Source organism: Schistocerca serialis, chromosome 2, assembly GCF_023864345.2.
Source record: "Schistocerca serialis cubense isolate TAMUIC-IGC-003099 chromosome 2, iqSchSeri2.2, whole genome shotgun sequence".
In the NCBI taxonomy this organism is placed as follows: Eukaryota; Metazoa; Arthropoda; class Insecta; order Orthoptera; family Acrididae; genus Schistocerca; species Schistocerca serialis.
Genome location: NC_064639.1, coordinates 633953199 through 633977104, shown reverse-complemented (window position 1 = coordinate 633977104; position 23906 = coordinate 633953199). Strand labels below are relative to the sequence as shown.

Here is a 23906-nt window from a genome sequence, read left to right as displayed (position 1 = left end):
TGTAATAATAATAAAGTAATAATAATAATAATAAAGTAATAATAATAATAATAATAATGACAGTATGTATACCAATGATTACAAAGAATTTCGTGCCACGTTGGTGACGAATGAGAATAGTGACATCTAACAGAAACGTGGGACAACACTACAGAAGGAATCAAAGTGGGGCAAGAATTTGACTGGTCAAAGAAAGAGAGTAAAGTAATAGGATGAGATTAATAGGTGAGGTGGAAGGGAGAAAAGGTAAATTTATTTTGACATTTCACTGTAGGGAATGGTGGGCACAAGGCTGTAAGGTCATTTGCAGTTGTAAATGTTGTGGCGTAACAAGCTAGCTACGCCACATTGAGAAGGGAGCCGAAAGAAAGGCACGCGTACACACACGCCGACTGGCGTGAATTCTGGAACAGGATAGTATTGAATGGTAGCAAGAAAAGTACGTAGCTGCTTTATACTTAACTTTTAATCTTTGTTGGTTTACAACGTTCTTCTTGAGACATTTATACGATAACTCTCAAACTAGGTAAGGCTAATGGCGCCTTGCTAGGTCGTAGCCATGGACTTAGCAGAAGGCTATTCTAACTGTCTCTCGGCAAATGAGAGGAAGGCTTCGTCCGTATTGTCGCTAGCAATGTCGTCCGTACAACTGGGGCGAGTGCTATATCGTATCTCGAGACCTGCCTTGTGGTGGCGCTAGGTCTGCGATCACACAGTGGCGACACGCGGGTCCGACATGTACTAAATGGACCGCGGCCGATTTAAGCTACCACCTAGCAATTGTGGTGTCTGGCGGTGACACCACAGTAAATAAATTAGCTTCTACGCAGCCCTTGGAGCAAAGAACAGTATTTTATTATATCTCGGTGCCCTTGTAGATTAAGGTCCACTCGTTTTACCATCGACGTTTATTTGTACCGTCATGAAGTGGTTGATGTTTGTAGAGACTGAATATACACACTTCGACTCAAAATGGGTCTAAACTAAAACGAAAGTTGACTGCCAACATCATACGATGACATTTAACACATATTAATGTAGAAATATTATTCTATTAATATTCTATCTATGACTATGAGTAATTGTAATTTCCTGGAGCCGGCCGGAGTGGCCGAACGCCTCTAGGCACTTCAGTCTAGAACCGCGAAACCACTGCGGTCGCAGGTTCGAATCCTGCCTCGGGAATGGATGTGTGTGATGTCCATAGGTTAGTTAGGGTTAAGTAGTTCTAAGTCTAAGGGACTGATGACCTCAGATGTTAAGTCCCATAGTACTCATAGTAGTCATTTGAACCGTTTGAATTTCATGCACATCCCACTTAAGCACAAGAAATGTAATCTGATCAAACGACTGAAAGACGTCTGACAATTTGCAACATATAATATTCGACTGATACTATTATGTTCTATATTCACCGGTGTAATGTAATTTTGAAAGACTTTGTTATGTGAACAGAAGAATCAGAATATGCTGTAGTTGTACCCACTGGTGGAGTCTGCGTTATGGGACGCAATTATTGGGTCGCGTAATGAGTTCACTGATGGGTGCATAAAGTGTATCAACGTCCACTGAAACACCTTGCGCCTGCTTTTACAAAGTTTCTTAGGCAGGGAGCTGGAATCGCCATCGTCCATGATGGTGACCGCAGCGAAGCAAAAGTTTGCACGACCACTAGCCGAGTAGGAAGTGTCTACACGTAGGGCGCCAATTTTGTCTCTTTCGCTTCCTGGAGCGAACTGAATATGGAGGCTAGTTTCGTACTGGAAGTATCTTGTACTTGGAGTACCAATGAAACTTCCTGCAGCTTTTTAGTTAACGCATTTTACAGAAACAAAACTATGCCCTCTGATTATCCTAACTTTTCTAGGTTCAAAAGAAGATTGAGTTTTTATCTGTTACCATACGCGTAGCTCTCGTCTCGGTATGTTCCAGCTCGTTCCCTTCTGTCCAGCACGGAATCAGTACCCCTGTTACACTGTAAACTCATCGCTTCTTATTTAATCTGCCCTAGCTGCAGCATTCGTCTCATGACTACGTGAAACCTCTCGGAATCCTTGGTCGTATTGGGGTCAATGAAAGAGGGACCGCACATTTGCACGTCCCGCATTATACACCCTGCAGCGCTCCAAGGCGCTACAAGTCGCATTTCGTCATTGGCACCAAAGTAATATCCGGCGGCTGGGAGCAGTACCACATCAGTAACAATTATGTAAGTCCATTATTACTTCGAGCGTCACTTGCTTCCCTGTCGGTGTCTGTTGTAGGTAGGTATAATCGAAATTTCTGATTTTCATCGAGAATTAACGCTGCAAGTGAACGAACACAGTAATACCATTGCGAAATATTTGTTTGTTGTGTCGAAAATGTTGCTCCAAGAATAACGGACAGGCAGATCTACGAATCCAGATCTTCGTTTATCGGCACGGCACGGCGCCAAAGAAACAGCGATTCAGTGACAGTGCGCCTTCTTTGGAAGGCGGCTAAGTTGCTGACAAGGCGAGGCACCCCAGCAGGGAGGGGAGGCTTCAGCGGCGGCAGGTGGCGACCTGCGCTTCGGGCGGATTGACAGCGACGGAATCGGCTGCCCGGGAGCGGCACGTCGATACGCGACGCGCCAGCACGTGGCGGTGGCGGCGCGCCGGCGGGCCGCTTCTCGCGCGCTAGTGCTGGGACGCAGCATTCCAAGCCTGGTGAGAGCAGCCGCCGAACACAACTGATTAGACGCATTTTTCACGCTGGCAGATCGTAGCCGAGAATGTTCTGGATCAACTGACGCCGCTCTGTACTTCCCAGCCCAATGGGTGGCTGCAGGTTCTTATCCCACACTATTTCTTTCCAGATACACGTTTGTTTAAAATCGATCCGGGGGTTTAGAAGGAGCTCTCTACCCATGGCTTTCCCAGAGTATGTACATGTCACACGTATTTCGCATATATTTAACATATTTCACGCATATCTGTAACATGTACCTTCCCTGTATCTCTAGCGCATTTCTTCCTGAAGCTTCGTTTTCACACAGCTTCAGCTCTACGACGTCATCGATCCTGAACAATGTGGCGTACAAGGTTATATAATTTTCCAGAATGAGATTTTCACTCTGCAGCGGAGTGTGCGCTGATATGAAACTAGGGGACTGATGACCTCAGATGTTAAGTCCCATAGTGCTTAGAGCCATTCACTGTGGAATTACTGTGTGTTAAGTACGAAACAGTGTGTTATTTTTTCCGGCATTACCCTCGCCTATCAAATCGTAATAAGTGTCTCGGGTAGCAGAACGAATTTGCATCCCGTGTGTTAGAGCGGCCCGAGACTACCCTCAGATAAGCTGGTCTGGAGAGCGGTCCGGCCTGGTTATCGGGCAGCTCCGCAGCACCTGACGGCGATAGTGGTGGCGAGGGCTGAGGGCCGAGGGCGCCGGCAAACACGCACGTGCGCGTCAGCCGCTCAGGCGCTCACCTGCGCCGCCGCGCCATAAATCTCCATCCGTCAGGCCGCGTTTGCTCGGGGCCCTCTCCGCCCGCCGCGCTATCTCGTTAGCACTGATTGTTCGCACGTACGGCTGGCAAACATGCAAACGGCAGAAATAAAAGCCGGTGTCGTGTTGTTCCGCCGGTCGCCGCTTATCACAACTGAAACAGGGGCCGGCCGCGTGGAAGCTCGGCAGGTTGTCACACCGGGCCGCTTCGCCTGCACTCCGCCGAGATTTACCAGGAAACGCGGTACGGACAGCTTCCTTCATTGCGGCCGTAAAACTACATCTGAACTCCGTGGTGCCTTGGTGTTGTAAAGACATTAGACCGCCAATGGGCTTCTATTTCACCACCAAACAAAAGCCCATGTTACACGACGATAGAACGAGTGGTCGGCTAAACACATTACAATATGGCGTTTGGCCTGTAGGCACTCAGACCATTTATGACAGTTCGCCTATTGATCATTTCACACAGACCAGGTAGTTTGTGGTTGTGGCCGATGGTTGGTTGATCTGGGGAAAGAGACCAAACAGCTAGGTCATCGGTCCCATCGGAATAGGGAGGGATGGGGGAAGGACATCGGCCGTGCACTTTCAAAGGAACCATCCCAGCATTCGCCTAAAGCGACTTAGGAAAATCACGGAAAATCTAAATCAGGATGACCGGACGCGGGTTTGCACCGTGGTTCTCCCGAATGCGAGTGTAGTGTGCTAACCACTGCGCTCGGTGTTGTGGCCGAGACGATCGTTCACTCGTTCTGTGTTCTTCACTCAAGGCAATTTAGAATGAGGACACATTGGAGAAGAGAGTGGTTTTGGTCTTTGTTATCGTCTTACGATGTCATTACTTGGGTTTTTAATTGTATGCACAACGGTAAGTGGGCTCTATTCAGCCATCTCCTCAAGAAATTCTGAAAATATGATATATTGCTGTGCTACAGAATCGACTTGGGAAAAAAATATTTATGTGATAGTTTGACTAACAGACTGGGTTTGTTTGACAGGACATTTTCTGAGGGTTTAAGGTGCAGTCATTGCAGTAATCAAAGAAAGTGTGGAAGATAAAAATTTTAGTGAGAGACCAAGGGTTGAGTGCAGTAAGAAGGTTCAAATGAAGTTGTAGTACCCACGGAAAGATGAAGAGTTCTGCACACGCTAGACTAGTGCCGAGACCTGCATCAGATAGTGGTTGAACTGAAGAGTGCAGCAGCAACAACAACAACAACAACAACAACAACAACGGAATATAATACTGGACTCTTAATACGTTAATAGTATTTACCACAGAAACAAAGACAATGGAAACAGACACAAAAAAGCAAGCAGATCTAGAGACGATGTACGTACCAGCGCTTGAGAAAACGTTGTCCTGGTTAAATGAAACACCTGTGACTGCCGCCCTTTCGGTTAAGAAACCACATTCAGTAGCGTTTCTCGTCCTTCCTCCAGTTACTTTCAGTTTATCTCGTGTCCAAGCGCAGCCAAGTTGTTCTCGATAGCCTCTCATCAATCGAAAGCTATATTAAAGCCACCAAATCCAACTCTTCTGTAGAATTTGGCGACAATCGTAACTTTTCCTAAAAAATGGATGTTCTCCTTTTGTCTGTGGTGAAACTGAACCTAACAAAACAGATACCTCGTTAACAAACACGTCATGTTCTTTTCACCAGTACTACTGACGGTGTGGTGCGCGTGGTCTCCACAACATCATTCCGTTGCCGAACTGGTATTCGAATTTTAATTAGCCTAACCTCATTTGTGTTCTGTTTGATTTTCCTTCCGCGGATGCCTTACTGGTTCAAGATACTTGCGTAAATTTTACTCGGTGTTAAAAGAATTACGCCATCCTGCTGAACAGCATAACGCGCGACGTTCTAGTTCCAAATAAGTAGGTGAGTGCGCCCGATTCGAATCCGTGCGCCCGGTGAACAACCTCACCTCTGGTACACTGGTTTTAGACGCAGTTGTTGGACTAGTTACGAATCTTCTTCTCAGAAATGAAACACACGACCAGAGCTTTCCACAGAGGGGCAAAAACGGATGAAGAGGAACGAGTTAGATGCTTGCGTTAGTATTCCGTCTCTGATTTTTATTCAGTGACGTGCAAAGCCCGGCGAACGAGGGTCAGGTTTTCTCATATTATTCACATCACTAGTAGATCAGTTCAAGTTGCATAATCTTCCACAGGAAGCACGTGCCCTCGCAACTGGGAGAGGCGTTGCACGCTATTTCACAACAAACAATTCGTCAATTTTCTGCTTACTTTAGTCCTTCACGCGCTTTGAAGACTTTGATACTCATCTTCGGTGTAGATTATGTGTAGTATTAGAACAGTAAATGAGAATGTCGTGTGAGTAGGGCCTGCCGTCGGGTAGACCGTTCGCCGGGTGCAAGTCTTTCGATTTGACGCCACTTCGGCGACTTGCGCGTCGATGGGGATGAAATCGTGATGATCAGGGCAACACAACACCCAGTCCATGAGCGAAGAATATCTCCTACCCAACCGGGAATCGAACCCGGGCCCTTAGGATTGACATTCTATCGCGCTGACCACTCAGCTACCGGGGGCGGACATTAGAACAGTTAAAACATTACATTTCTATTCCAAATAAAGGGAGCTAATACTGGTAATCGCTCCCGAAACTCAATATTACAGCAATTTCTTTCAAAAGTGTCGCAACTGTCATCTAAGTTGAGAAAAAAAAAAAACAAGTAGCACACACGACACATCAATGGAATATCTTAACCTGAGGCTATGAGTGCGACAACATTATTTCGACACAGTATTCGTGGGCAACTATTTCCATTTCAAGACACAAAGGGACTAAAGACATTAGCTGCTTGTGGGCATTGATTTATATCGATGGGGGTTCGAACCCGGGTCTTCTGCTTATTAGGCAGAAGCGCTGACAACTACGCCACCCAGACACTATTGTCACAACAGCACGGACTACCCCAGCGCGCCTCCCGTCAGACCCAAATTCTCAACGTATATCACACGCTACTGATGCAGTGACCCTGGTCTTTAGCCTTATTACACGCGGCAACCCGCCGATTCCCGTAAGAGTTCAACTTCGGTATGCATCTGCACAGAAGGGGTCATTGGCCGTCATGGCCGTAATTATATATGTAGTGTCTGTTTTTCGAAAATTTTTAAAGAACAGACACCATTCTGATCCTGCAGCCGCTATGAATCAAAGACACAATCAGTGCCCACTGCAGCTAATGTCTTTGATTCTTTTGTGACTTCATTCATAGTCGTTGCAGTATGAAAATGGAGTCTGATGTTTCGGATACATCCGAAAGAACACACACACATTTATATCTGCATTTCATTACATTAAGATGTTCGAACAGTGAAATGTTGTGTTTAATCCTGTTTAATATAAAACCTAGTTGTCTCAGAAATACACGATGGAAATAAATTATTGTGGAAGTACGTGGTATTTGCTTTATCTCGAAATAACTCATATAAAGCCAAAGGCTTCCTAAATCTCTCTCCCGGAATGGTATAATGAACGCGTGACAGCCGCGCCTCTGGCGGCCACGTGCAGAACTTGGCCGCGGAAGCGTGCGGTCGCGCCCGACCGCCGCGACGCCGCAATCACACGAGCGTTGGCCGCACATTTCGCGCCGGTAACGCGTCCTTTCGTCTATCTCCGTCAAGCGAGATAACTGGGGGACTAGGAAGTGTATTTTGGCTTGCTGAGAAAGTCGTATCACCGGGTAGTTATTCGGAAGAGGAAATGACGAGCTGTTTCACAACGAGACAGTTTTAGTGATATTAACGACTCACAGTTTTGTTTATTATCCATGAACATACCACGGAAAGATGTGAGTCGTCGATATGTTAAGAACTACATTATCCAATACACAGATGTAATGGCATATTTTATTAGAAACGATCGACTTCGGTCTAGGATCAGACGATCATCGGATCCAAAAACAGTTTCCAAGAAATGTCTATGACGTGAAATGGAAATAATGTTACGTATTTACAGGCAACATCAATGATGGAACAATGTACATCTGATAACTGTTATTCCAACAATGCAAATGAGTAGCTTAGACAGTTTTGGACCCGACGACGGTCTGATCCTAGAGTGAAACCGATCGCCTCTAATAAAATATACCGTTACTGCTGCGTATTACATAATGCACTTTTTTAAATTCATTAGAGCTTTATTATTTCGACAGCAACATACGTGACAACGGCAGCAGGAGAACGGAATGAAACACAGACAGGACACAGCAAGAAAAGGGATTCTGAAAGAGTGAAAGTTTTTAGCACCAAATATAGGAAGATTTTTTGAAGGCGTGTACAGGGGGCGAAGAAAAATATGGAATATGGCCAGGGAAGAGGCGACAATTAATTTGCCTGCTCCAAAAACAATCCTGGAAGATGTGAGCTTTGTGACCAGAAGTCCGATCGTCTAGGAACACAGCATCACTATTTGGAAATAAATATCGTACAATAGGATGAACTGTATCCACCAAAATGCTCACACAATCACTGGCAGTACCTGATTGAGTAATAAAACGTCCCATAGAATACCACGGTGTACCTGCCCAAACCATCACCGAACCAGTGGAAACTCGGGCTCTTGGCATCAAGCAGCCTGCATTGTAAGCTTATGACGGCGTTACGCCAGACGTTAATTACGCCAGAAACTGGAAACAGTGTGAAACAAGGCTCATCGCACCAAATAACTTTCTTTCGTTGTTCCGCAGTCCATGATTTGTGCCTTCGGCACCACATTTTCTTATTACGTAATTTTTGCACGAGTAACGTTTTGCAGTTCCAGGTCACCTTGCAATTCTCACATAATCCTTCCTATCGTTTTGGTGTTTACAGGTTCGTAAGTGCGAGGAACAGTTCTGCACTGACTTTTACAGTTGCCGTCCTCTTACTTTTTGTCACAATCCTCTTCAATGTCCGTCTTTTACAATCCCTCAACACACACTTTCGCTCACGGAGTGACTTACCAGAGGATGTTACGTATAAATCTTGGATTCGGTACCTCTACCAAACACTTTGGCTTCCTTGGTTACGGAAGTACCCATCATACGAGCACCAACAATTTGCCCACCTTCCAGTTCAGTTACCACTGATGTGATGCATTCACAACTATAGAGAACACTGTCCTCGCCACAACTGAGAACAGCGCCAGCTGCCGGTTAGGACTGAAACTGTATTTATGTTTAAGCATGCATTTGTCTTGGTGTTTTCAAATTTTTGTCCAGTCGCTGTATTTGCTGTGTAGCCATGTACGGAAGTGAAACGTGAACAATAAACAGTTGACAGAAGAAGAAAACAGAAACTTATGAAATGAGTTGCTACAAGAGAATGCTGAAGATTAGGTGAGTAGATCCAATAAATAATGACGAGTTACTGAACCGAATTGGGGAAAAAAGAAATGTGTGGCAAAATTTGACTGAAAGAAGAATCGGTTGCAGCATAAACTCTCTGAAGCATGAAATGTCTGTGTGGTAATGGAGGAAAGTGTTTGTGGCGGAGGGGGGGGGGGGGGTGTGGAACTGTAGAGGAAGATCAAGCCTTGATTTTAGTACGCAGATTCATGTGGATGTGGGCCGCAGTAGACATGCTGAGATGCAGTGGCTTGCACCGGCTAGATTGACGGGGAGGTATCTTATACAAAAACATAGCTGTAACAATTTTCTACATATATGAAATGGAGTGATCACATAGGCCGTAATCGTGGATAGAGAGAACCAAGATGCAACAATTTTCTATGGATATGAAATGTAGTGATCACAAAGCGTAATCGCAGATAAAGTAGTTGATACACTTCGGTTCAATGGTGGAATACCGGGAAAAAGCACTGACTCAGCAAAGGATATTGCCTCGCTACGCTTGTGGGTCCCATCCTACAATATTGCTCAAGTTTGTTGGACCCATATCAATAGGCCTAACAAGCGATATAGAAATTATATAAAGAAGGGCAGAATGAATGGTTACATATACAGGGTAGCTATAATAACATAACGTTCGCTACTTGAGCCAGTAAAGAAGGAAAACTATTTACCGTATGGGTATGCAACTTCAGAAGACTGATGTTCGGAATGTGCGCTGCAGGATTTTCGTTGTTAGTAATGTGAGTGCCATGATTTCCGTTAAGTGTCGGCACTAGTTGTATCAAAACAACGGCAACAGGCGCTACCGCTCTTCGCGATTATCGACGCTTTAGAGGAATAAGGAGAGGTCGTCGTTCCGCACCGGAAGTTCGAATTACCTGAGGATTTCAAAATTTTTCCCGGAAGAAGGCGACGTCGACAAATCGCTGAAGAAGTTACTGCTGTCGTGGCTGAGAATGTTTGACGCAATGTGCGACTTTCAAGCAATGCACGAGCTGTATCCCGACAATTGAACATTTCGTGGTCCACCGTTCTAAAAATGCAGAATTGTGAAATTGTATCTCCAGTGAGATTCCCGGCTGTAGTGGACGCAGATTGTTGTCACACAGAGCAACGTTTGTAATCTGGAACGTAAACATGGTACGCAATTAACAAATGTTACCCCTCGCGTGGAAATTAACATGCGTGTCTTTACATGGTATTCATTACTTCTCTTCCGCAAGTCCTTAAAAATCTTTCCATAAAGTTTCACTGTCCTACGGTCACTCATTGTTTTTGGAGACCCCCCTCAAGTAGTGGAAGTTTAATCATAAACAGCCTGTATGTTTCGCCTACGGTAGCGTGTTATGGAAATGCTGAAAAACGTTATCTGTCTTCAACAAAGAAGTCAAACATCGCTCGGAAGCCTATTTATAATCTTTCAGAACCACTATTGAGAGAATAATCTAGAAATGTTATTTCATCTGCCTTCCCCGTGTATAGATTCTGTTGCGAACACGAAAGTCTGAATAATTACAGCGCGCACAGAAACATCTCAGACATGCTTTTCGTTCTCCACACACGAATGGAAGGGGACGAAAATGCTACAGTAGGAAGTACTTTCTGCGATTCATTTAATGGTGGTTTACGTAGCATGGTCTTAGAAGTGCCACAGTGGACTGTTAATTAGCAGAAGCTGTTCGAAATCCCTATCTGATGTCCATATTTCAATACGCTAGGATTTCGCACGGCGACATGTACAAAAAGTAGTCTAATACGCCATACGAAATCGCTTGATCCGAAACACTTTTTGAAAACTGAATGTGTGGAGTACTCGTGGTTCAGAGCGACTAGTAGATCTATTTCCAGTGGGTCAGGTAATTTTTTTCAAACTGAGTAATGGTCCCTGTCGATTTCCAAGCTTTTGCGACAGAGGCCACTTGCCGTCAGCGCTTGTATCTCAGGGCAAGGGAGATTCGACAGCTTTCATCGCCAGGCTCGACTATCTGCGGCAGGGGCTGCCCTTTGCCTGCCTCTGCCCGAGGGCTTAGGAAGGCGGCGCGCCTGTAATCCCGAGTTATGCGCCCGCCGGGGGATGTGTCCGGTAGATAGCGGCGTGCTCCGGCCGCGCTGATCCGCCGCCCTCCGCCGCCAGCATGACCCACCCATCGACGCTCCCGATAAACATTAACGCCCGCTGCCCGTCGTCCCAGCCACGTGCTTAAATCACACCGCTCCATCTCAGCTCGCAATGAGATGTATTTCCTACAGTTCCGTAACACCTTTCACTCCACAGTCAAACTTTTACGCTGTAAATTAATTCGTTAATCACAGCTTAATTGATAACTACAACCCTGGCCAACAATTAACATAACCACAGTATTGGCACACAACGTAGGGCTTAACTTCAGCCGTGCGGTCTGAGGCGCCTTGTCACGGTCCTAACGGCTCCCCAGTCCTCTCTCGGGCATGGATGTGTGTGTTGTCCTTAGCGTAAGTTAGTTTAACTTAGATTAAGTAGTGCGTAAGCTTAGGGACCGATGACCTCAGCAGTTTGATCCCATAAGACCTAACCACAAATTTCCAATTTTTGCTTAACTTCAGCAAATTTCTGCAATTTCAGCAAATTAAGTGCTTTATTTCAATGGCAGACGACATGGCAGGAATGTTTCTATCTCGCTATTCTTTCCGTTCCCTGAACTGAAACCAACTGTGACTCTAATGCGCTCCGAACTTGGGATACCGTGGCAGCTGATGTGAAACCTAAACATTTTGAGCTCCAAATTAACTTTACTGTAACGCCTGACACAGGCCACTAATTCGGACTTACTAATTGAATAAATGTACGAAATAAGGTACTTCAACGTTTCACACAGTACCATACGGGGGCTTTTCGAAAAATAAGGTCCAATCGGTCGGGAATGGAAAGAACAGTGAATATCCAAAATGTTTTATTTGTAACAGTTTTTGCACCTTCCAGATACTTCTCTGCATAGTCGCCGCTCCGACTTAGACATTTCTCGTAGCGTTATGTCATCTTTCCAATACCCTCGTCAGCCGCCTGTGCTTTCCGCCGCTTCTCTACGCTGGTCTGCTGTTCTTTATTTGTGCAAAATGTTGCCTTCATAGCCCGCGGTTTATGAGCAGAGATGAACATCAGAGGGCGCCAGCCGGCCGATGTGACCGTGCGGTTCTAGGCGCTTCACTCCGGAACCACGCTGCTCCCACGGTCTCGGGCATGGTGTGTGTGTGATGTCCTTAGGCTAGTTAAGTTTAAGTGGTTCTAAGTCTAGGGGACTGATGACCTTAGGTGTTAAGTCCCATAGAGCTTAGAGCCATTTGATTTAGAGGGAGCCAAGTCCGGGCTTTCTGGTGAGTGATCACACACTTTCTCATTTCCCCTACAGTTGTCATAAGGAAGGAAATGTATACTTTGTATGGGGTTGCATGAAATCAGGCGAAACATCTGAAGGGGCACCCATGCTTGGCAGGAGACATTATTGTTCTAGGCTCTCTACATGCTCACTGTGTGCTCAGAACGGCAAAAAGTGACGTGCCGCGATATTAAAGACACTCCCCAACACACCTGTGCAAAGCTTCATCGGATTTTCACTGTCGCTTCCGTTTCGCGATCTATCGGACATTAGTTTCTGAATAGCCCTCATACCATGACTTTCAGTTTCACTGTGTTCCAGTCAATAAAAGATGGTGTTTCGTTGTGTGCTGTGAGGAAAGTTAACAGAATTCGATAGCGCACAGCGAGCATAAATACAGGTCTTGCACAATGGAATCATATAACCACTAACAATGTAATTTAAATTACATTTTTAAAAACACATCAACTACATTTCTTACAAAAATAAGAATGTAGACTAAAAGAGATTATAAATTTAGTTTCTTTGGAATCATTTCTCGGAATTGTAAACAGTAAAGGAAAACAAGTAACTAATATCCCAAACGAATCTACAGAGTTTTATTTCGTCTAATAACTTCATTATCGTCTTATCAAAGCTCATCAGGCCGAGAAGCCTCTATTTGCCCTTGGTGCACATATTCCACAGAACAAATCTGCTGTTAAATATCTTGACCATAGCTGTCATAGCTAATATGCTTTCACAAGCTGCCGATAAATGCAACGTTACGCAACGAAAAACATAACACAACCGCATCAAAGTGTGTCGACTGTCCACAGCGCTTATTGATCCAATATGCTGTATTCACGTCAGGGAAATTTTCGATATAATTACCAACTAAGGTCTTCCACGAAGTCATTAGAAAATTTAGAAACAGAACAACGTAGCTTTGGTATTTACTAGTGACAGAGACGTTAGTATCATTTTCAGAAAATTAATCATCAAAATATTTGACACATTATAGACCGGATCATGAGATACGGATCGGTGAAAGCGGTAAAATCGGGATGAAAGTAGTGAAGAGATGTTCCTTTCTGTATCAATGCAACTGCTCAAGTTGAAGCTAATGTTCGATGCTACAGAAGGTGGAAACAATGTCTCTTGCCAATCTTTCAATAGTCATTTTGAATTCTACAACAGTAAAGAAAATCACATTCTAAATATAAGTCCATTACGATAGCAATCTTTATTTTCGGTTTTATTACACCCGTTTCAAAATTGATTTCTGCCTGTGAGACGGATGGAGAAAGATGAGGAGGGCATTAGTGTTTAACATCCCGTCGACAACAAACTCATTAGAGACGGTGTGAGACAGATGTTTCACGGCAAATTGTTTGAGGCGCCTTATGAACGGCATCCTTGATCATATATAAAATTAACGCGTCAAATTTTAGGTAATTATCAACAGTTACGTACTTCCCAGAGTGAGCAGTCATCTGTGTTTTGCCGCAAGAGCCAAGAAAATGTAAAAAGCAAGAAGAAGATAAAGTCGCATAATACTGCGGGACGAGTTAACGGCACATTCACAGTTACAAACATGTTGCAGTGTTATGTTCCATTCTGTAACATGTACCGAACATCTGTTACCGGTAAGAAGAAACTACATTCAAAATGGTGCAAAAGACAGACATAAATCTACCGAATCTCAAATGCACGTTGTTTTCTTCCGTAAGGTACATTTGCCATTTAACATTTTCGTAAAAATGGGTACTTCTTGTTGAAAGGAAACTGACAGTTACGATGCTCACTAGATCACATAGAGTGGAGTTTATGCATCTGGAGTCCTACATCCTACTTCTTTTCACCACAGTCATGTTCATTCAAATGTTCTATTTTGTATTCCGTATCATCCTTTTTGCTACCGTAATTACACAGCAGGTAACGCTAACACGTAGTTTAACTTCCCCATCATGATATGTAAGCATTTTTATACTAAAGCATCCAGAAACGTAAGTCATGAAGGGAGACGCAGTTTATTACATAGGGATGTTATATAACACGTGCCAATCGGATGCTACTGATTTGACGAGTAGTACGAGATAATTATCCTAAACAAGCTTCGTCGTAAAATACAGCGAAATATATTAGACTCATACTTAATTTTACTAAAATTATTTTATTTATATCACGCCAAATACTTTGTGGTGGGCGAAAATTAAAATTAATAAAAGCAGTAATTAGCTAAAACTGTCTAAACTTCTTCAAGCAATTACTGTCTCACGAAACAGCTACCTACTTTTTTCATGCAGCTATTGCAACTGAAAAATCTGCAGCTACAAAGGAATGCATCTTAACAAGTACTTAATAAGAGACTCTCTGTTACTTAAGCTTCACAGGCAGCGTGGGTGACAGGGGAAAGCGAGGATATGCTATCTACTACCGCTAGTATTGAAAAGTTACCATTTATTTCTGTACCAGGCGAGCAAAAGTATAAGGAAATATCAGAGGAGGGTACAGGATTAATTCACGTATTTCGAGGCCGTTGTTCTTTATACAGTTATAAATACGACCACTTACAGTAGAGCGTTTCACAGAATAGTGGTGTTGTACTTATTTGTAATTGGAAGAAAATAATATTGTAATGGCCAACTGTGTTACTTTTATAAATAGTTGTAAGTAAACCTACACTACTGAGAACTTTTTAATCGCTTATGTTATCTGTAGGCAAGAAATTCACTGTGATTTTCTCTATTACATTAGCCATGGTTCTTTCGAAGAATGAACATGAGACGTTTAATAGTTCCAAGATGATTGGTTGGAAATGCACAACATTAATTGCTTTCAGGACTGCTACTGAGCACATTTGAGGTACTATGACATTTATGTACGTAAAAGGATACGGTATGTTTTCAATAGACCTGATATTCTGTCGCTGTAATTCTAGAATTAACATCACTAACATAACAGTTTACTCTTGTTTCTTTCGGTTATTTAGTAATGGATTTGTAGAAAGAAAAACTTTTTATGTGTACAAATAGCATATAGAGGAAATCATCTAATAGGAAGTACTCGCACAGCACTCCGTAGCATCTAAATCAACAGGTCATGCCTGACACAGTGAAACACCGAGTCACAGTAAGCAGTCGGTTCATAGTCAAGACTGGTCCTGCACCATAAGCCAGCCAAGTAAAACAGGAGAGTTGTTGCAGGTAACGTCACGGTCTCTCACCCCAGCGGCAGTGATTGCATGTCAGTTACATGTCTTATAATCTGTCACTGTGTCGGAAGTAAGTCACGGAGAGGATTCTGTCGCCGTGACAGTAGAGGTCAGAAAGTACCCAATAGTTTCTGTAGGAAAGATTTCACGAAATAACTACACTTACTGTCACAACTAAAGCAGCAAGTGAATATCGAAGTGTCTGCCCATTGGATTAAATTCTTCCCTGTTTCGAGGCAAGGAAACTAATGTACTTATAAGAGTTCCAATATTTTTCATAATCAAAAGAATGGCTGCGCCCTTTTTGTCACGAGGATTATCAAGATGTCCGCCTGATAACAAAATTAAACATGTTCTTTGTATGTTGGAAGGCGAATTTAAATATGAAATATTGAAGCTGACAGATCTTTTCTGTTGTTCTGGTGGAATAAAAGCTAGGGAAATTTGGAAATTAGACAATATATCTATTATGATGATATATGGACCTTTTTTCTTGAGAAAGTGTCTGTCATCATCATTTCCTCGTCTGGGCACCGTTAAGCTGTGCAAGTTTCAGACCCATTTAGGACTTCTGTCATTATTTCTCCACGTTGTAAACTAATTATCAGCATTTGACCTTCTCGTATTGCAGTAACTATTTGTAACGATCAAGACTGTGGAACTTATGACGGTGAAATTGGATTCTCTGTCAGATTACGGCACTATCAGATTTTTAAAAACCTGGCGCATGCGCCGTGTAGAGGCACAGATGTTACATCTTTTACCCATCAGGCTCGCGCGTTTTAAGTTTCGCGTAATTTTCTTGACTCTTTTTTTCTCCTTGTCCAAAGAGGCTCTGCTTCGTCCCTGATGACCTCGTCGAGACGTCAACTTTAATTTTCCTTTTAGCCTGTCACGGCTAATTTAAATACTAAACTTCTGTTAATCTTTGATGCTTTGCCGGTCATGCTTTGCTAGGAAGCTCTAAGTTCGAAAAGAATTAAGCAAGGAATTGGTCGTGGCGACGGAGTTCCAGTGCGCCGCGGCTGCCCAGTTTCTGTACTGGGGCACTGAGAGGAAGCGCACTTCTGAGAGCAGAACGGTGTGTGGCCACCGCAGACAGCGTGTCTGCTGACGATTACTTCGGTGCGATACGTAGCGCTCAAAACTGAGTGTAGTCTAATCGCCGACTCTCAGGCTACTCTGAGTTCAGTTTCCTTCGTTATTATCATTCGTTGTCGGTATTTAATGGATCGTCCTAACGGAAGAAACGAATGTAAATCTTCAAATAATGATGTCCCCTCCTTGTAGATATCAATACGTACTGTAGTTACCACAAAGAGATCCTGCGGAGACGACAGCTATATGCTGCGGACAATAGTTATCTGGAACCTGCGATGAATTATCAAGGGCAATGGTAAACGTATAACGCATTCGCACAGCCACCAGCGTATGCATACAACTGGGAGGTTTTCATTTCCTGATAACACTGTAAGCATATCTGGTAACACACGGAGCTCACTTACCTACATAATAGGTTGTGTCAAAAGATTCAAAAGTTGTAAAAAATTTTGAATATTAAGCATTTTGTGTTTTCAAGTAAGAAGGTGAGACAAGTTTGACTATCTAAACTCTCTCAAAATTTGTTTCGTAATCTCATTTGCCAGGTATTCGTCCACCACCTGTACAAAAATATATGGGAAATTAGCAAAGTACCGAATTTATACTTTAGATATAACGCCGCCCGACTGTGAAAATGATATTGGAAAAGACTATCCATGTTTTATGTGGTTGCTGAATGTTTTATACCACTTCGTAATTTACTTTTAATTTTTTGTACCTTCTATGACCTTCCGCTGTGACAGCACAATTCACGTTTATTTCGTCCGTTTACAATTATGTCGTTACCGCTGCGCTCCGTGATGTACTACGGCCAGACGCGATCTAGTCTGCCTGCTATAATGCAACTTTCCGATATTTTACGGAGAAGAATTACAAGCTTTAACATTTGCTTTCTTTGTTCAACCTCTAGCAGAATGTACACTCTAGCAAATATTTAGTGGACATGACAGTTATACACTCCAAAACATCAGCAAAACGTTTTTGTAAAAAAAAAAAAAAAAAAAAAAAAAAAAAAAAAAAAAAAAAAAAAAAAAAAATGGTGTTGAGAGGATAACTCTAATTCAAGCTAACAAATAAGGGTAAAATTGGTGTAGTTATAATGCTGCGAAATCCTCTGATTTTATCGCAAGTGTCTATTCACAGCTCAATTAGCACTACAGGATGACGGTGAAGTGTGTAAACAAACCTACGTAACGCAAGAGACCGTCTAGGCATGCAATTAGCAGCAACCATTTGCGAGATGAGTACATTACGCGCATTGCAAATACCTAATGATACAATATACTTATTTAACTCTGCGAGAGACATTCGGTAACTTTTCGATCACCGTTCTCAGGGATAAGTCTACAGACTTCCCTTACACAAAAGTCTGGCACACTTTTCGTGAAACAGATCAGGTTCATTGCACTTTCGAAAATGAAAGTACTGCGATGTAACTGAACAATAGTTCAGACGTACCGGAAGTACTAATTGTATTGTTAAGAAACGTATCCCCCTGCAGATAAATGACTTGCAGATGTAAAAGGCAGTTACCGTTTCGAGAGTCACGCAAAGCGTCGAAAGAACTGCTTTACTTTGATTGTGTGCCAGGTTCTGTTTGTGATTTACGGGACAATTTTCATATTTTGTGGAAGGCAATGTGTTTATTTTCTGTCGTGTAGAAGACCTGATTGTTTATAAAATGGAAAAGATACTGCGCCATATCCCGAACACTTCACTTTTTGAGTGTGATTCTTTCCGACTGTAAGAGGGTACGAGCAAAGAGAAAATATGAGGCGCTCGTGGATATCTGACTCGGTAAGAAAGGTAAGGGTAGTTTTCCTCGCTTTAGAATCACTCAGTTTTAAATCTGACCAATAGTACTATGTAATTTTCTGTCTCCTGACAAGGAGTAAAGTACCAAAAAGAGCGAAACTTAATTCGGAAGGGTATTGTAAACTTACTTGGGGACCGCTGATTTCTTATATTAAATGGACATTTCACATTCTGTGGATCAATTACGGTACTTCGGGCACTGACAGATGTTCGGTGTTTTACTAAGGTCACTTGTTTAGTCTGCGCACTGTACATCCACCATTGCGTCTCTGCTTCGTATTTGTATTCAAGCAGCAGCAAAAGTTGTGACGCTTGTGCGAGGCGAATAACGTGGAAGCAGCGAATACAGAATATTTCTGCGTAAAGAACTATATGCATAGAGAGTCAGACACTTGTTCATGTAACCGTAAGGATGTTACCGAAAACCTGAGACACTTCCTACGTTGATAATTGTGTGGATATCTGACGTACAAAAAGGAACTGAATTTGCGTGAAACGTCCATAACGTGGGATACACACTATTTTTATGACGTGAGGAGTATTCGAACGATAGTTAGAAAATGTGGTCTTTTCCGATTGCTTCACCTTCTTTTGCATTCTCGCCGACCAAACACTAGATGCACCCTTCGTTCATATTTTATTGCAAAAGTTAGCAGCGAGTAATGCACACTTGAGGTGAGTGTTTTGATGTATTATCCGGTTTAGTTCAAACACTGACATCACTGCACTGCATGACTTCACTGGCGCTTCCACTATGAGCGTAGTATACCGAAGAAATGGTTCAGTAAAGAATCCTGGGTGTGTTAATCATTCTGGTCGCGGAGACGAGAGGACTTCGCAAATGATGCTCTTTCCCCGTTCGAATCAGCTCTGCAGTCAGACCATCGTCTGCACGCCGTATTTCGACATCGGCAAACGAAAACACCCCGAAGGAGTCGGCGCCAATGCAGCTGGCGGGCCGGCACGTGGGATGCGGTAGAAGCGGGCGGGCAGGCTTCCTTTACCTGCCATGACACCGGTAGTGGTCACTCGGAAAGCAGTCGGTGGGCGGCGGAAGCGGCCAGCCGGCAGAAGGGGCGACGGTGACAGCAGACGGTCTGCGTAGGCAGACAGTGCAGACGCGGCGTGGCGACACGGGGTCCTGCGAGCAGCGCCGCGGCGCTGGGCGGTCACTGGCGGCGGTCCGGGCACGGGACGCTCTGGCGGCGGGGGAAGCTGCGCGGGGCGTGGTCTCTCCCCTCCAAGGCGCCCGGCCGGTCGCGGGAGGGGGTTGCGCGGGCGCTAGGGGAGGGGGACACGCGCTCCCCGTCGCGGTCCAGCGGCTCAGCTTCCGGCTCCGCTCCGGCTGGCGGCTCTCAGGTGCGCAGCTGCGACCGCGCGGCTCGGCCCATTACCACCGCAGGATAGCGCCTGCCTGTCCCCTCTGTCCCCGATACAATACTTGAAAGTCACGCATCGTGAAGATTTCGTGATATTCCGACCAGGAAAGGACCATATGAGATATATCGTACAGCGTACTTGGACCCTTGGTGTTCATGTTTATTACGACTACTTTTCGCAAATGATGCAGTTGTCTATAGTGAGGTACTGTCTGAAAAGAAAGGCTGCACAAACACTGTCGGATCATGATAAAATTTGAAAGCGATACAAAAATTAGCAGCTATCTTTAAATCTCCTTCTTTTTCCTAGCTTCTATCCCCTGGCTTCGCGGGATCGGCATGTTAAATATTGCATTTGGCAATGTCAGTGGCAGAGTGCATGCACTTCCTGCCCTATCCTTTCCCTGCCGGGATGGAGTTTGTGTACCCTGCCGGTATCTTCCAGAACATCACTCACTCCCTTCGTGCACGGTCCGCGCTGAAAACGGTGGCTATTCACGCTTTTGACAGGTGGTCATATTCTTGTGACTGAACAGTGCTTCCTTTTCCACTGCCATGGTCCCCTCGGGCGTTCCATCATTCCATACGTAATGAATGGCTGGCACTGATCCGAGTTTCATCTAGCCACACTATACTTTTGAGTCTCACACACATATATATATATATATATATATATATATATATATATAGAGAGAGAGAGAGAGAGAGAGAGAGAGAGAGAGAGAGAGAGAGCGAGAGAGAAATTGTGTGCCCTATTTTCGGACACTGCTCAAGTGTGCGACCTATATATAACAAGTACGATGAACAGAGAATACAGAAAGTATTCAAAGGAGGACAGCACGAATGATGACCGCTTTATCTGACTGACAGAACACCGTGCGTAAATGTCAAAAAATCTAAAGTGGCAGTCTTCTGAATATAAACGCAAATTACTCTGCAAAAAACTACTTACAAAATTTCAGGGTTAGTATTAACTGTATAATCTAATATATTCTTCAGACCCCCTCACCCAACGTATCTGGCTCAAATGGCTCTGAGCACTATGGGACATAACTGCTGAGGTTATCAGTCCCCTAGAACTTAGAACTACTTAAACCTAACTAAACTAAGGACATCACTCACACCCATGCCCGAGGCAGGATTCGAACCTGCGACCGTAGCGATTGCGCGGTTCCAGACTGGAGCGTCTAGAACCGCTCCGCCACCCCGGCCGGCCCAATGTATCTCTCCTCCAGCGTTCGTGAAAACGAAATTAGCCTAACTACGGCACGCACGGAGTCATTTAAGCAGTTACTCTTCCCGCGTTCCATATGTGTTTAGAACAGAAAAACACCCTTACATGTGGCACAAAGATAAATATCTACCATAATATACTTCACAGTGTGCTGGAGACGAGACAGCTGACAGCTCAGTAGTGTCGTTCCGATGCTTAGCGACTGCAGTTAACCAGCAAACGAGGGACTGTACTTCAACAGATATCACGAACCACGTTGCCGCTCTAAATAAACAGGACGCGCGCGTGTCTGAAACGTACCAATGATTGTCTCATGTGCAACCGATGCTGTTGTTTTGTCGTTTGTCTTAAGAGAAGATAAATTTATTACCTATTTGGCTTTTGTTGTTTCTATAGTTTATTTGTTTCTGTTTAATTTCAAACAATGTCCAGTTCGACGACCTATGCCAGCCCAGAACGTGAAGTGAAACGGATGAATAAAAGTGTGTTGGATGCCAGACCCGCGAATTCGTGTATTCAGTGAATGACTACAGTGAGGAAAAAAAGGAAAAAGATGAGCCCTTATTTCCCGGTACTCATGTTGTTGAAAGGGCTGTAACAAAACTGAAAGTTAGCAAGAACACTGTTGTAAATATAGGGAAAGAACAGTAAAGTAGCTATAGATTGCGCCAAGACTGGCACAAGGCTGAACTATCCAGGAAAGAAGCTGCCTAGAAAGAAGCAATGACATATCGACAAAAACGCTATTCGTTGTTATATATATATATATGAGCAGAACACACCCCACGCTATCCAAATTACTCATGTCGCTTTAGAAAGACCATCTTTTTAAAGGAACCAAATGTATATTGCTTACGAAGCTCAAAGATAAAGGCTTCAACTATTCAGTGTTTAACGAAGGCAAAATAATTAATGGGAAAGAGAGGTGTTGTGCATGACGGTGTAGATATCTGCGCAGAATCGTGAGTGCGAAATTCGAAACTACGGTGCAGCTAGATGAAGTTCGGATCGATGCCAGTCATTCATTACTTGCAGCCATGAAACACCCGATGGGACCAGCGCGAACCGCTGCGAAACGCGCACGAAGAGAGTAAGTGAGGTTCTGGAAGGCACCGACACGGATATGGAGCCCTGAGCACTCAAGTGGAGTGGCCAGCTGCGCTACGTTTCTCGGCTGAGGATCCATGGCACCAACAGTCTGCTCGAGGTGGCCCCACAGGATTTCGATTGCGTTTAAATCCGGGGAGTTTTGTTGCCATCTCATACCTGTTGCATTGTTGTGCTGGCATGTAGGGGTGGACAGGGTCCCCAAAGATAGATACTTACTTGTACCGATCCACTGTGCCTACCAGAATGAAGAGATCATCCACCGAATATCGCGAAAACATTCCCCAGACCATAACGATCCCTCCTCCAGCCAGCAACCTTTCGATGATTGTTGCAGGGTGTTTCCTTTCAGGCGTTTCGGAGCATAAAACGTGCTTCGCCTCCTGAAAAGGCAACAAGTTGTCACTCAGTGGAGGTCCAGTTGCTGTGTTTGAGTGTAATTTCCAGCCTTCGTCGTCGATGAACTGCAGTCAGCAAGCGCCTCCTACAGAGACCCACATGCAGCAACGTTCGTTGAACGGTCGTTGAGGAGACACTGCTGGTAGCCCCATGGTTCATCTGGGAGGTCGGTTGCTCAACAGGCGCATATCTATTTGGCTGTACACGTCTAGGCAGCCGTCGTTCATCCCTGTTATCTGTAGCCCGTGGTGCACCACTGTTGCCTCGGCGCCCTTTTCGCAAACTTGCCATTTTTCCATACAACCACTCCGTCATCATGCCACAAGTGGCCCATCGGGACCATCCGACCGTCGTGTCACTCTCAGCTGAGGATGCGGATAGGAGGGGCGTGTGGTCAGCACGCCGCTCTCCCGGTCGTTATGATGGTTTTCTTTAACCGGAGCCGCTACTACTCGGTCGAGTAGCTCCTCAATTGGCATCACGAAGCTGAGTGCACCCAGAATTTTTCCATACAGCGTATACTTTAATCACTGCGTGAGCAGCTTACTGACTTAGCCGTTTCGTAAATGCTTCCGTCCATAGTGCGACAGCCAATGATCATGCCCCTTTGCAATTCAAATGGTTCAAATGGCTTTGAGCACTATGGGACTTAACTTCTGAGGTCATCAGTCCCCTAGAACTTAGAACTACTTAAACCTATCTAACCTAAAGATATCACATACATCCATGCCCGAAGCAGGATTCAAACCTGCGACCGTAGCGGTCGCGCAGTTCCAGACTGTAGCGCCTAGAACCGCTCGGCCACCCCGGCCGGCCTTTGCAATTCAGATAAATCGCTCCGTTTCCGTATTATGACAACGACTGCAGTGTTTTTCGCGACAACCCACCCTGGCCACGCTTTGTATACCCTCCACTGCTAGTGCTGCCACCTGCAGTCTGTGAGTGGTTATTGCGCGTTGACGTCGAAAATACGCGTTGGTAACATTATTGTGAGTGGACCATTTACAAAGGGCTGCTAGCTGCCCTGGTAAATGACAGCACCAACGGAATATCAGCAAAACTACCGTATTGCTAAACAATTGTTGCTCCCGATTTCCCTCCTTCCCTTTTACAGTCACTAATAAATAGTGTCGAAAAAGAACAGTATGCTTGTTTGGTAGGTCCCGCGAAACTAGTTCCTTAAAAACTAAGATCATGGTAAAACATGAAAAAATTTTTGTATCTATGTTGTGTGTACTGGAAAGATAAGCTGTAGCGTTTTGACCCAAGAGGTCAGCACACATACTGTTCTTTCGCGGAAAAAGAAAGAGGTAAGGAAACCTTCATGTCTGCAGTACGCTTCCAATGGAATTAAACAGTCATCTGAGCGCAGCGTATAAACCTATGGTTTTGCGCAGCATTTCCTAAATGACGAAAGTCGTAAAACGATCCGCAAGCAAGAAAATCAACGGTTCGGAGAAGCAATCTTTCCTTG

The 23906-nt window shown here is 44.3% G+C and overlaps 1 protein-coding gene across 1 annotated transcript in view; it reads right to left on the bottom strand.

The window, feature by feature from the left end:
• Nucleotides 1-23906, bottom strand: part of LOC126456296 (transcription factor hamlet-like) — a 241254-nt gene that overhangs the window by 210607 nt on the left and 6741 nt on the right. The window contains exons 2-3 of the mRNA XM_050092048.1: nt 19318-19680; nt 3457-3629 (exon numbers count right to left, since the gene is read on the bottom strand). Of these exons, the coding sequence (XP_049948005.1) occupies nt 3457-3629; nt 19318-19680 (536 nt within the window). The remainder of the gene's footprint in view (nt 1-3456; nt 3630-19317; nt 19681-23906) is intronic.